Source organism: Panthera tigris, chromosome C1 (genome assembly GCF_018350195.1).
Source record: "Panthera tigris isolate Pti1 chromosome C1, P.tigris_Pti1_mat1.1, whole genome shotgun sequence".
Taxonomy (NCBI): Eukaryota; Metazoa; Chordata; class Mammalia; order Carnivora; family Felidae; genus Panthera; species Panthera tigris.
Window position 1 is genome coordinate 57,410,265 of NC_056667.1, and position 15,303 is coordinate 57,425,567.

Sequence of the window (15,303 nt, forward strand, 5' to 3'; positions counted from 1 at the left end):
TCTCTAATTCCATTCTAATATTCCCACACTGGTATTCAATCCAGAAACTATTTTAAATTCCCTCCTCTCCTTTACCTCCCACACCCAATCAGTCATCATCATCACCAAGTCATTTCTTCACCAGAGCATCTCTCATTGCCCACTCTGTCATCCATACTGCCTTTGTCTTATTTCTGACCCCGTTACATCCTACCTGCATTTCAGAGCAGTCGTATTGGGCCTCTTTACTAGCATATCCTCTCCCCAATTCTCTCACTGTTCCAAGCTGCCAAAGTGAGCTTTCCAAAATACAAATCTGATCTAAATCCTAAAGGCTTCCATCTCCTTCAGGCTAAAACTCAAACTCCCTGATTTGATATGGATGAGCTTATAATACGGCCCTTGCTTACGTATTATTTCTTATTTCGTACCAATTTTCTCATTTATTATTATTTTTTATTATTTTTATGAACCTGCCATTCCTTGAAATGGGCCATGATCTCTTTCAACCCACCCCTTTGACATTTCTGCCAAAAAAGACCATATCCTCTGACTCTATAGTCTGATCAATGCTCCAGAATGAAATGTCAGTCAGGCCTTTTACTCCCAACACTGAGAGAGTACTTCTCCCTGTGCTCTTTAGAAACTTACACATATATATTTTGTATGACATTTACTTCACTGGTAAACATTGTCCACTGTCTTAGCTATACATCTCAAGATTATGAACTACTTGGCAATATGAACATAGCTCTCATATTGATAACCCTAAAACTTGAGAGATAATAGGAAATCAACATATTTATGTTTTTCAATAAGTAATATTTAGACGTGTATGTGTATGACATATTGAATGGGGAGGGGTGGGGAAGAGCATTAGCAAAGGCTTAAAACATAAAACTGATCTTCCCAGAGTGACCACTAATCTTCACATTGTTAAATCAAGTGATCAGTTCTCAGACCTATCAGCAGTTTTTGCCACAATTTATCATTTCCATCACCTTGAAACACTTTCTTTACTTGACTCGCACATCTTTATACTCTTTTTTTTCCCTATTGTCCCTTGTCACTTCTCAGGCTTTTTTGTTGGCTCTTCCTCATGTCATCTTAGACTTATTCTCTTCTCATCTCCACGCAGTCCCTTAATGATCTCGTGTTCTCAAGATCTGATGCTGTCTCTTTGCTAACCATGCTTAAATTATCTCTCTTTCCTGGACTTCTCTAAACTCTAGGCTTGTGTATATAACTGCCTGTTTTACATCTCTAGTTGGCTTTACAATAGAAATTTCAAATTTGACATCTTTTTTTTCCCTTCAACTTTATTGTGGTATAATAGACAAATAAAATGTAAGACATTCAGAGTATATAGTGATTATTTGATGTGCATTATGAAGGGAGTCCTCCCTATCTGGTTAATTAACACATCCGTCACCTCAAATATTTACCTTTTTTGAAGGGGTGGGTGGGTGAGTTGGTGGGGTTAAGAACATTTAAAACCAAATCTCTGAACTACCTAAAACCCTGTTCTACCCTGTCTTCCTTACCCACCAATTATAACTTCACCCTTGTAGTTGCTCAGACCAAAACACACTTGTAGTTACATTTGACTCTACATTCTCTTGCTCCTCATAGATATTTCAGCAACAAGACATTTGACTCTAATCTTAAATATGTTCAGCAGCCAACCACTTCTCACCACCTTCACTACCATCACCCTGGTCCAAAACTGCCATTTCTTCTCATTTGGTTTGTTCCATTAGCCTCCTACTTGATCTCCTGGCTTCTACTTTTGTCCTTCTCAGTCTGTTTACAAGCCTGCCATCACAAATAGCCTTTTAAAATAAGTCACTTCACTCACACTCTGGATCAAAACCTTTTACTGACTCTCCATCTTACACAGAATCAAAACCTACATCTTACATTGGGCTATAAGCCCTCAGATTAACTTCTCTTATCATCTCTTTACATCCTTTCTCCCTCACTCTGCTTCAGATACATGGTCTCTTAGGATGTCTTCAAGCAAGCAACATGTCCCTGCTTTAGGGTCCATGCACTAGCATGCTCCTTCATTTCCTTTAAGCGTCGTTCTTCTGGCAAGACCTTATCTGGATCTCCCTATTAAAAATTGCAATCCCCCTATGTCTATTCTTCGTACTACCTCCTCTGCTGAAGTTTTCTACATAGCATTTATAACCTTCTAATATATTATTATATTTTACTTAATCATTTTACTTATTGTAATTCTCCCCCCACTACAATGTAAAGTGCTTTTGGACAAGAGTTTTTGTCCCTTTTTATTCACTATTGTACTCCAGACCCAAGAAGATTGTCTGGTGCATCATCTTTCAATAACAGCTGCTGAATGAAAACGGGTACATGCATTTTTGCATTTCTGAGTTCCTGACAGTGTCTGGATTACAGTAGTATTTTAATGTTCAAAAAATGCTATGAGATAATTACTGTAGCCATTTTAAAGATAAAGGAGCTAAAATTTCTGAGATTTGAGCCAATGAAGCGTCTAGAATTTCTGTATAGTCATGATTTAAGGACAGCGTTCTGGTTAGTGGGAAGATAAAAACTTGGAACTCAGTAAAATGTGATCTTTTCTTATACCGTATACTGTACTTGAGAATGGCTTAAGAAATGCTGACTGCATGTGTCATGGGCTAGGATACTTCTGACCTTTGGCACCTACTCTACCCAAGGTTTTACCATTGCCGTTTCATAGGGTGGTGCCAGAATCCCAGACAATATCTTCAGGAGACAATGAATACAATAGTCTGTAACAGAAATTCACTTAGCAAAGTTGATAATGAATACTGATGATGAAATTGTGGCCATTTTGTGGGGTATTAGAATGCTTTGCTCAGAATCGTGTTTATTCATTGGTTCCTAAACCTGTGGTGATTCTTAAAAATATATTTGTTGTGGACGTGCTAGTCTAGACATTAAACAAGCTTCCCAGATTTATGTTAAACAGCCAGCTCTGTATTCCCAACAATAATGGGCATTTGGAAATATGATAAGCAGGTGACAGTTTGCATACATTGTTTTATATTTACAGTTTGCTTCTCTCTATAAAATACCCCAATTTCTGTGCACTATAAAACCAGGTAAATCTGACAGAGGGTGGGTAGAATGTCTTTTGGAGCAATGTGTCACGGACTGTCTCACAATAGTATTTTTCTCTATCTGTTATAGGTCAATGCACAAACTGGCCCAGTTGGAAAGACTTGACCTAGGCAATAATGAATTCAGTGAGCTGGTAAGCGAATGCAATTTCTCAACTTGATAAATGCACCCCAGGAGATTATTTATTTTGCTCTGTCTCTGTAACTACAGGTATTAAATTATCCAACTGCACATTTGCATTTGCTAAATATAACAACAAAATGGAATCCGGGAAATAAAGTGATTGTTTGACTGTATAGAACACCACAGACTACCGGATAATATTAGATGCGCTAAAAAGAGAGAGAGAGAGGAATAGGTAAACAGATGCAAATTGACAATTTCAAGCACCAGTTATGTAGCAGGCACCAAGTTCAGCATGTCACTTATGTTATCTCACTTAACCCTTATTTGTTATGTTGCCATGTTAACTTTATGGAAATGAGCTCAAAGTGGTCACCAGCTTGCACAGCTTTTATGTAATTGAACAAGAATTAAAGCAGGACTTGATTAACTCAAAGCTCATACCTTGAAGACTTCTTCCTTTAGGGATGCTTAGTGGAGAGGAGTGGTTAAAATCCTTCTATTTCTAATTGTACTGAGAGTGTCTTTCTAATGAATACATATTCCAATCTCACTGCCACCAAAACTGAAAGAAATTCTGACTTCTCCTTTCAGGACTTAAGTTTTCTTTAAAATTTGCCTGAAGACCAGAATCTCAAATACAAATTAGAAAGCACATACTCCTTTATAAGCAGACTCTTTTTAATTCAGAAGTCTCCACTTGAACATCTTCAAGTTTCAAAAATGCAATTCATCTGAAATGTATTTTAACTATTTTTAAATTAAAACATGTAATTAAGTAATCAACTATTTTCTCCCAGCTGTGTTGCTAGCAATGTGACCTTGTGCAAATCACTTCACCTCTCTAAGACTCTTTTTCATTTTCTATAAAATGGAAATTAAAATGGCTCCTCCCTTGCAGGGCTTATGTGAAAATTAAATGAGATAATGCATGGGAAAAAGGGATTCTCAGTAAATGCCAGTTTACAGGGTGTGATTTGCACTGCATCTTGAATGTGCAAAGAAATTAGCTTGTTTAGCTTTGACCATAACTAATCTGGCCATTATCCCAGCCTCTATCAGCTGTTCACTGAGGGTAAAAGCTGACTTTCATTCTTCTGCAATTAAAAGTTTCATCTGATTTAAGAAGTTACAAGATTCCTTTGGGCTGTGGTCATCTTCCTCGCATAAAAATTCTTTCTGTTGTGTGTCCTCTCACCTCCCCCAGCTTCTCTTCATAACATGGATCTTGGGTATGTGCAAAGGCTACATGTCTCTCTGACCTGAGGGAAAGGGACTCTCTGGTCTCAGGCTGTTTTTCAGAAGTGTCCTGCCAGACATGCTGGCCTCGGGGCTGATGTCTGCAGCTGACCCTGCCCCTTGTGTTAAAGCTAGAGTTCTGAAGCCATAGTCAATTTTCTAGGCTCAGGCAATACTACTTTTGAGCACTGGCCATTTCTCCCTTATTTGCATTGCTACCACTCAGCTCTCATTGGCTGTAGATATATTAGTCTCTGCCCTGTCTTCCCTCCAGTATTAGGCTTGGCCGTCGTCCATCCCCTATTTCTTTTGTGAAGATACCTCACCAGCTTTAATACTAGTATTAAGAGCGTACAGGCTCTGAGAGTCCACTTCATGTGCAAACTGAGAGAGCCTCTGTAAAAAGTAAACTTCAGAGCCTCCTTCTGCCTGCTACATTGCACCACCAAGTTTGCTTTGTTTGGGATACCCTCAACTTTGTGATAGGACAGCTTGCAAAGTGACCTCAACACAAATATTAGAGCAAAATGACCCAGTACATAATCTAATGTACCCCAGGCTTTTCTAAAGTAGATACTTACTAATAATGTAGGAAGAGAGATTGGTAAGGGTGGTGAATAGCAGTGACAAAACTATTTTATACTGGGAGTTTAAAAATCAGTTGTTAAGGAGTTACAATCTGCCCATGCTTCCATGAAGAGATGTAGCATGGCCTACTAGTTGAAAGAATATGAACCATGGATTCAGACAACTGAGGTTTCACTGTCATTTCCATCACTGGCTAGTTGGGTACCTTTGAGTCTATATAGCTCACTCTCTATCCTTGGTGTCCTCTTCAATAAAATAAGGGCATCAAAGGCATCCATTTCACAGGCTTTTGGGAAAAGTTCTATGCAGGAGAATCTATAATAAGCATTCAATATATGTTTCTATGAATTTTGATTCTGTCAAGTGTATCATTTTGCAAGCCTTTCACATGGATAGTTTAGGAATCAATGTGTTACTATAAATATTTGGACCAACAAACATGAATAAGATAGGTTTACTTTTTTGAAAGTAGACATAGTAAAAGTACACTTAGAAACATATTGTAACTTATGCTTCACGATATCTAAGAAATCATCACTTGAGCAGAAACATTTTTTTTTATTTTGAACTCCCAATCTTCCATGTTAGTCACAAAACAAATCTCTCTAAAAAAATTTCTTTTGCATTTGTTTTAAGACCCTTTATTTATTGATAATACTCAGTTACTTGGCAGAGGGAGGAAGAGATGGGAGTGTAATTATGGAACTTCACATCTCTTATGTCATTAGCTTTTAATCAAATGTCTGACTTTTATTAGTCAGATGTGTGGGACTAGCTGTTATTTCTCTGAATGTAACAACTTTTAATGAGCAAATAAGAGAATTTGCCTTGATAAGAGGCCTCTAGGTGCAATGTCATGTGCAGGCAAGGGGATAAATTCCATTCTGTAGCTAGGCATTGTCACGTAGGAGATTACTGTTAGAGAATTCATTTGTGTGGCATGGTAAAGAGACAGATATGGAGAGAAGATGATAATAAGTAAAAAAACAACAACAACAACAAAAAACTTACAATGTGAAAGTCTAATAAAAAGAACAGAAGCTTGCTTGTTTGAGACTCAATGTAAATATGCTAATGAGGTTTGAAGTAGAAATATCTACTTCAAAAATCCTAAACAGGAGGAATTATTTTATGTTTCTAACAGCAGTGGCCACCAGGAAATACTGGGCAAAGTTCCAGGAACATAATAGATTCTCAGAGGTTTTGTTGTTGTTGTCTCTTTCATGGCTTATTTTTGTCAATATAAAATTAATATATTTCCATTAAATTTTTTAATATTTATTCATTTTGAGAGAGAGAATGTACACAGTGGGAGAAGCAGAGAGAGAGAGAGAGGAGAGAGAGAATTCCAAGCAGGCTTGGCTCTGTCAGCACAGACCCCAACTTGGGACTCCATCCCATTAACCATGAGATCACAACCTGAACCAAAATCAAGAGTCAGACACTTAACTGACTTAGCCACCCAGGAACCCCTCCATTTTTTAAAATTCAGAAAGTTAAGAGGACTGTAAGAATGATAGCAAAAGTCATCCATAATCTCAACCCCTTATAAAACCATGATTAGTGGTTTTGGTATATTCTCCCCCCACCACCATCATTTTCTTTTTTAATGAGGTCAGATGAGTATTATTGGGGCCAGGTCAGAAATGAGACACTATTAAGTTGATGTGTTGGATACCATCATTCTTAAAGCTCCTCTATATACTCTGGGTAGAACAGCCTTCTAACTTCCACAGAGCAATCAGGAACTTCCCATAGTCATAGAATAGTCAGGGACACTAAAACAGGTTCATTAACTGCAATGGGGCCCAGAAGCCATATTTCAGGTATATATAGATCTATCTGATGAAATAAGAGTCCTGTTCATCCTGAACTAGTAGTGGAAATAACAGAGCCCCCAAAGTCAAATCACCATAAGTGAGAAGAATACTGGAAAAGGAAGCAGATTGAACAGCAGAACCTGGAGGAAGATGGGATCAGTGGATCCAGAATCAGGGTGAGGCTATGGCTGACCATCCCCCAATCTAGCCCCAGCTTCTAGCTCCCAGTCTCCTACTCCCTGAGCTTTCCCCTTCCTATATTGAAGGAGGGCCCTGGTAATAAGTAAGAGCCCCCAACAACTCTGCCATGGGAACTTGCATCAAGAGTCAGCTCTAAGAAACAAAATAAGAATGCTTCTTTGCAAACCAGAAAGAGAAAAGAGGTGAGCCCAGAGGAGATAGACAGTAAACTGTTAAGTGGTCTCTGTACATGGTTCAGAGTACAGCAACGTAATGGAAGCAGACTGTGGCACAGGCAACAACCTGCCTACTGCAGCATGAGTGACAGTGCGCAGCAGAAAAGGAAAACGTGGATTACAGAGGTCATTGGAAGAGCATCTCCTGTTATGTGGAAGGTTCCTTTGTCTCCACTCACCTTCCTGCCACAAAAGGAACTCCTACAAGCAGTAACTGGGGAGGAGGATCCCAGGAAAGGCCTGATTTCTTGATCTCTTGCTCTTCAAGTGGAGGGAGGTCAGAGAAGTGAGATTTGAAATTTCACTGTAACCGTGACATAATAATACTGGTTATGTGTGCTTTTATAGAGATGTTTCTGTTTACCAAATTGGAATTACAGTTTGCATTCTATTTTATATTACTGTATGATTATCAAATTCAAATAAATTCTTTACAGACATTATAAGTTAGAAGTTTTCTCTGCAACTAAATTAGGAAGGCTGTCAAATAATAGCCAAAATATAAGTAGTGAATTGAAATTTAAACTTAAGAGAAAATAATTAAGTCAGGGAGGCTTGAAGTTTTACAATATCATATTTGATGCATATAAAACAATATATGTAATATATGTTTAAGTTACAAAACATAATATAATTCAACCCTGTGTACCCACCACCATATTTTTATGAAATAGAATATCACCAGTCCTGTATAGCTACCTATTTGCTCTTACCTAATTCTGCCTCATTCCCAGAAATAACTACAATCCTGAATTTTAACATTCCCTAAATTTGTATATATGTCTAAATGTTATATTATTTCATTTTGCTTGTTCTCAGACTTCCTAAAATATGACTATATTACAACTTATATACTTATTTCTTCATAGTCATTTCTGTCCAGTTTTTATTACACTGCTGCTATGAATATTCCTATAAGTGCATGTGTGCAAGAATTTTTCTAAAGCATATATTTAGAAGCAGAATTTCCTAGTCATTAATTGTGTACATATTCAACTTGAAAAATAATGCTTTTCTTTTTTTGTTTCAAAATAGTTGTACTCATTTACCTGCACTGTATAAGACCCCCCATTTCCACCTCTTCACCTACACTTGATATCATCAGACTTTTTTTGCCTCTATAATGGCTGACAGGGTCATCTCATTACTATCTGAATCTGAATATCCCTCAGCTTTCACGAGATTGGTGCTTTTTTTCCATATGTTGGTGGCTGATAGTGTTTCCTCTTCTGTGAGATGCCTGTTCATGTATTTCTGCCCATTTTTCTATTGGATGCCTTTTTCTTGTAGACTTACAGGGAACTTTTATATATTCTAGATACTAACCTTTCGTTGGTTATATGTAGCACAGATACCTTCTCCCAATCTCTGCAGTTTTCTTTTTACTTGCTTCTTGGTGTCTTTTGATGGCCTGAAATTCTTAATTGTAATGTAATCAAATGCATACTTTTTTTATGCCTAGCATATTTTGTGTCTTGCTTAAGGAGTCCTTGCCTTCCCTGAGGTGCCTGTGTGGCTCAGTCAGTTGAGCATCTGACTCTTTTGATTTGACTGAGGTCATGATCCCAGGGTCATGGGATTGAGCCACATTGGGCTCTGTACTGAGTGCGAAGTTTTCTTAAGATTCTTTCTCTCCTCCTCACTCCTCATGCATTCTCATTCAGTGTCTCTCTAAAGTGTGTCTTCTTTTTCTAGAAGTAGAAGAAGAAGGGGAAGAAAAACAACTTGCCTCCCCAAAGTCAAACACATCTTTTATTCTAAAAGTTTGAAAATTTCATTACTTATAGTCAGGTGTATTTCCATCTAGGTTTAATTATTTTACATTGCATATGTTATTCTTTTTCTGAACAGATAGTTTTCCAAACAACATTTATTAAGCAGTCCTTCCTTCTCCTCTGAATGAGTGCAACTTCTTAACAAAATATGGTATCCATATATTCATAGGTTACCTTCTTCATTGGTTAGTTTATTTTCTGGGTACCAAACCACACAGTCTTAATTAGCACAAATAATAAGTTTTTAATATCTGATAGGATAAGTCTCTACAACTTAAGCATCTGGACATTTAGTTTGTATATAAATTTTAGAATTCATCTATCAAGTTGCTTAAAATGGAAAAATATCATTGGAATTTGTTTAGAAATGCATTGATTCTATAAATTAATTTTCATTGGTTTATGGTGAATTTATATTTTTCTGTTATTGACTCTCCTTATGTGTGACATATCTCCACTTATTTGTCCATTTTAATATCTTTCAGTGAAGTTTTATGATTTTCTTCAAAAAAGATTTTTCACATTTTAGTGGATTTTAATTGGATTATTTGTTTTTTGTATGTTCATTTGTATCAGTTCTTCCTATACTTTGAATACTAACCCTTTATCAGATATGTCCTTTGCAAATATCTTCTTCCATTTAATAGGTTACCTTTTAATTTTGTTTATGTAGAGGATTTCTAATGTAAAAAACTACCTTTGCATTCCTGAAATAAATCCAACATAATCCTAATATGTTGATGATCCTGACCTTCTATATAAAATGTATTTAATTTAATCCTTTCTGGGATTTTTAAAAATCAATGCTTATGCATTTGATTTGTATACATTATTCTTGTGTACTTTCTCTATCTGTGGGTTTGTGTTTCTCATCAATTTTGGAAAATTATCAGACCTTATCTCCTCAGATATTTCCTTTTGTCTATGTGTTCCATATATCCTTCTGGACTTTGGACTAAATATGATATGAATATGATATCATAAGTGATTTTCAAATGCTATTTTAATAATTATTTTGTAAGGTCTTCTTTGAAAAAGCAATCAGATAAGGGGTAATTTTAAAAATGTTTATTTCATCTCCTTAAAGAAAATCTTTCTGCCTCTCTACCTAAAATTATCCAGTGTTAATTCTCCAGAATTTGAGACATGATAGTGATATCATTTTAAGAGTACTTTCAATTCTTTGAACTATTTGATGTACCAGCTACTAACAGAGACATCTCTAAATAATGGGCCACTCATTCTATATTAAAGAACAAAACATGAATTTAAAAAACAAACACCTGGGGCGCCTGGGTGGCTCAATCAGTTAAACATCCAACTTCCACTCAGGTCATGATCTCATGGCTCTTGAGTTTGAGCCCCACGTCAGGCTCTGTGCTAACTAAGAGCCTGGAGCCTGCTTCAGATTCTGTGCCCGTCTCTCGCTCTATCCCTCTCCCACTCATGCTCTGTCTCTCTCTCTCTCAAGAATAAATAAATATTTTTCTTAAAAAACTTTAAAAACAAACACCTAAATTACAGCAACAAAAATATTTAAACAGTAAAAAGTATATATTTCATATGATGAACAAAAACTTTTAATTTTTGAAAGACAATGCAAAGACGGGTTGTATTTTAAAGTCCAGAGAATTCATCAGGAAATGAGTACTATCAATTTAACTATCTAATATTTAAGACAGTATGTTAAGCAGTCTTTATAAGAACATTTCATAAATTCAGCCATCCGTGAACTACATTAGAGGATTGATATTCCATAAAACTTCTTTTCCGAAAAGCTTAAAAAATATTCTGCATTCCACAAATCACCATTTTAAATGCTTAGTAAGTCTACAGATCACAATAAGCAAGAATGTCTAATCTCAGTATTCAAACTGAAATAGTTTTGTTGATTTTTTTCACTTTATTCATAGGGTCAAATAAAAATGTCAAATAGATAAATAAAAAATGGAAACACTGAGAAGAAATGCTAATAGTTGTATAGTGCTGGAGTGGAAAGATTTTACTTTACCCTTCAAGATTCTTCCAGCTGATCTAAGAATTAATTTTACATGAGACAAATTAACAGGAGGGGGAAGAAAAAGTTTAATGTGTGTGCACGAAGTCCCCAAAATGAAATTGAGACCCAAAGAAATGACCAAGACAGGCAGTTTTTATACTTTTTAGACAAAAACACAATAAATCTGTGTGAAGTTGGTGGGACAAAAAAACTTCATGTCGGGGGGTTTCAATTAGTAAGGAATTCTAAACAGAATTTGGACTGGGCTGGAATAGTTAGTCAATTACTAAAACTATAAGCTTTGTTTATATAGCTTTCTATGCTCTGAATTCCCTATCTATGATGGTAGGAATGTCCCTTTACCTGCTGGTACAGGGAGAGTACCTTTCACAAGGTTGATTTATTTCCCGTTTCCAGAGACGAAAAGGAGTCAGAGTGTTCTTACACTTAAGTAATTTTTAGTTCAAAATAATCAGTATGCCAAAGTAGTACCTTTTGTATTACCTACCCTTGGCTCCTACAATAGAATATTTATTTGGGCTATATAAATTACACAAGTGTTTTTTCATAGAAATTTGAAACAATCGAGTACTTTAACTAATGTTTTAACTTGTAATTTAAATTGATTAGAATTAAATTAAACTCATTCTACTAAAAGCATAGCTGCCAATGGTTTCACCTCCCTAGTTTGCCCAAGGTATTCTCATTTTTAATTACCTAGGATGTATGTGTACCTAAGGCAAGCACTATATTTACATATCTGGTAATTTCTTTTATGAGTTATTATAACATAGGTTTGTCATACCTACTAATCAGATTTTGTCAATTATTTTTCAGATAAAGCTTATAAAAAAAGAACAAAATAGTAAAATACAATTTGTAATCATATAACTGGCCTCATGTTTTTAGGGAAAATATTTGAGAGATCCTAATTATTACCTCCTCCATTTCCTGCGTTTGTAAAATTACTGTGGACATTGATTATAGATATATATATCACAAGCATTGCCAAAGGTTATTAACATATCAAGAGAAACATGATAAAATGAAACATTTTAAAAATTATTAGAGGCACATCAATTTCTTTATCAGTCCAGGCCCAGTCAGGGGGTGGGAACAAAATCCATGATTTAACAAAGGAAATTTGATATAAAGAACAGCTATTCATGTATTAGAAAACAGAAAGTACAGAAAGGGGACATGGAAGGATCACAGAGGTAATAACCCAGCTAGCACTTCTACAGGAGAGAACAAATGGAAGAAGGTAGTATAAGGAGCTAGAAAGAATTAAAGCTAGGAATCAAGGGGAGCCTGGGTGGCTCAGCTGGTTAAGTGACAAATTTTGGCTCAGGTCACAATCTCATGACTCATGAGTTTGAGTCCAGCATCTGGCTCTGTGCTGACAGCTCAGAACCTAGAGCCTAATTCAGATTCCATGTCTCCCTCTCTCTCTGCCTCCCACCACCCCCACCCCCAACACACTGTCACACTCTGTCTGTCTCTCTCTCAAAAATAAATAAACATTAAAATTTTTTTAATAAATAAATAAAGCTGGGACTTAGACCCATAAAGAGGCTGGTGCTGGGGTCTCTGAGGGGGCATGATAAGGCTGGCTCTAGTTGTGTGGAAAAACTACAAACTGTAATCTGCTGCAGTTGCTGAAGTTTAATGTCATTGCAAAGAGAAGTGTTGCTGTTGAGACTGAAATGACCAGGAGCGAACTAGAAGGAGCAAACCCCATCTTCCTCCTGTAGCCTCCCAGTCTCTCTCCAGTCTCTCCAGTCTACCCAATTGTCAGTGCCTGACACCGAGCAACCTGTCAAAATAGAAATGTTGTTAACCTCGGAATTGCAAAGTAGAATACAGAAAAGTGGACCCACTGCTGAAAAGACAAGAGCTTACACATTTAAAATAAAATGGATATTTGCTTTGGCGGACTCAGTTTTGACATCATTTCCTCCAGAAAGCTTTCCCTGCACTTAGCAGAGCTCCATGTCCCCAACTGGCACTTGATAAATGTTTTTGAATGAATGAATGAATCATTTAATTTTAAAGTGAATAGTTCAGTCGATTCTCATCATCAAAATCGTGCCTATGTAAATTGGAAATTTTTAATTCAAACTAAACAATAATAGAGGTGGAGGCAATACTTTAGTTTACCTGCAAAGCAATCATTCTACAATTAGATATCCTTTGAGGAATCAATTTCAATTCACTTTGAGACAAACTTCCAAATGAGTTTCTCCATGAAACCCTAAAGTATACAATTTGCCACTGTGATCAATAAGTAAATAAAACTGTATTTCCACTAACTCTGGAATTTGAAAGGAATCCTTGATGAATCATTCAACTAAAATGTATTTTCTGACTGAAAATGATTGTGGAGGCTTTTTATTCATAAGATGATGAAATTGGGGTCTCTATTTTTATAAATACCACATCTGTTGACCTGGGGTTTTAATAAGCAAACCCAAATGTCACACATGCAAATAAAGAAAGTCATTTTCTTGCTTTCAAACTTTCCCTTCCCTAGCCATAAAATAAGTCATCTTTGCCTGTTTTCTCTCAATTGCCATTTCTCATTACTGCAATATCATGACTGGATACCATGAATGAAATTAATTAGCTCTGTTTGCCTTTCCATAGATAGATTTTTCTAAGAATGGCATATATCTCAATGCAGTCAAGTATCCTTGTGTTTCTGTCAACAGTTTCTACCGGAGAAATTAAAGTAAAAGAAATACTCCCTAATTGAAGCAGGATAAACTACATCAAATAAGAGTATACATTTATAATCAAGGCTTTCCCAAGAAAATAGAAGTATTATATTATCATGGAATAACCCCAAAAGAATAATCTTGAGTTGTAAATAGGGATTATGAATCATCCAAAAAATAACAGAAAGACTGTATTGAAAGTAATCAAATTAAAATTTACATCTTCCTCACTTATGTACTGCAGTGGTAATATTTGGACATACTATCTGAAATAGAAGTAATAGAAAATGATGTATTTGATTTCAGGTTTCACAGTAAACCAAAACTAAAAGACAATGAAAACTATCAAGAAGAAGACGGATAAAGTTGTGTGTTTACAGAAGGTGTAATTAGTTAGGGTGGCTAGAGAAGCTTCACTCAGAAGGTGACATTTTAGTAAAAATCTAAAGTAGGAGAAGGAGTGGGGCACCTGGGTGGCTCAGTTAAGCATCTGACTTCGGCTCAGGTCATGATCTTACAGCTTGTGGGTTTGAGCCCCACATCAGGCTCTGTGCTGACAGCTCAGAGCCTGGAGCCTGCTTCAGATTCTGTCTCCCTCTCTCTCTCTCTGCCCCTCCCCCCCGCTCACACTCTGTCTGTCTGTCTCTCTCTCTCTCTCTCTCTCAAAAAATAAACATGAAAGAAAGAAGAAAGAAAGAAAGAAAGAAAGAAAGAAAGAAAGAAAGAAAGAAAGAAAGTGAAGGAGTGAACCATGCAAATATCTGGGTGTAAGATTGTTCTAGACAGAGGAAACAGGTATTACAAACATCTGATATGAGAGCAAGACTGACATGTGAACAGGAAGAAAGACTAAAAGGGATGGTACAGAATAAGTTGGAAGAGTAGGTGATAAGTTAATTTTGGAGGGAAGGTGGAGGTAGAGAGAATACTGTAAGACATTTTAAGGGTTTTGTATCTTATTCAGAGAAAAATGGAAGCCCTTTGGAAGGTTTTGAACAAGTAGAACCTGTGGTCTGACATATTAAGTTATATTACATCACATTGCATTGTATTACAGTATGTTACATTACATGTTACATTAATTACATTACATTACATTACATTTCCAGGATCACTTTGACTGCTGTGTTGAACGTAAGTAGAAAGTGGGGCAAGGTGAAGTCAAAGAGACCAGTTAGAAAGCTATTGCAATAATATAGGCAAGGAATAGTAGTATCCTAGATTGAGGTAGTAGCTAGCAGTGGAGACAGTAGGATTTAATTTCGGGGTAAATTTGAAAGATATAGCCAGAAGTAGAATCTGAACTTGTAACTTGGAGATACTCTCTTTCAATAAATAATACAAAAATTAGGAATACATAATTAGTTACAAAAGTGAATGCCTACTTAAGATGGAAAAAGAAACTATGAATTGTTTTGAAGCTGTAAATTTTAAATTACAAATTGAAGTTAATAAAATACAATTTTGAAAAATTAACAAATGACATAGACATCATTAAGTCAAGGAAAACAACAT

At 36.1% G+C, this 15,303-nt stretch overlaps 1 protein-coding gene across 1 annotated transcript in view; it reads left to right on the top strand.

Annotated features, from left to right (window-relative positions):
- The window catches only part of LRRC7 (leucine rich repeat containing 7), a 556,339-nt gene that overhangs the window by 352,170 nt on the left and 188,866 nt on the right, over nucleotides 1-15,303 (top strand). The window contains exon 8 of the mRNA XM_042996209.1: nucleotides 3,181-3,244. Coding sequence (XP_042852143.1) covers nucleotides 3,181-3,244 — 64 coding nt within the window. The remainder of the gene's footprint in view (nucleotides 1-3,180; nucleotides 3,245-15,303) is intronic.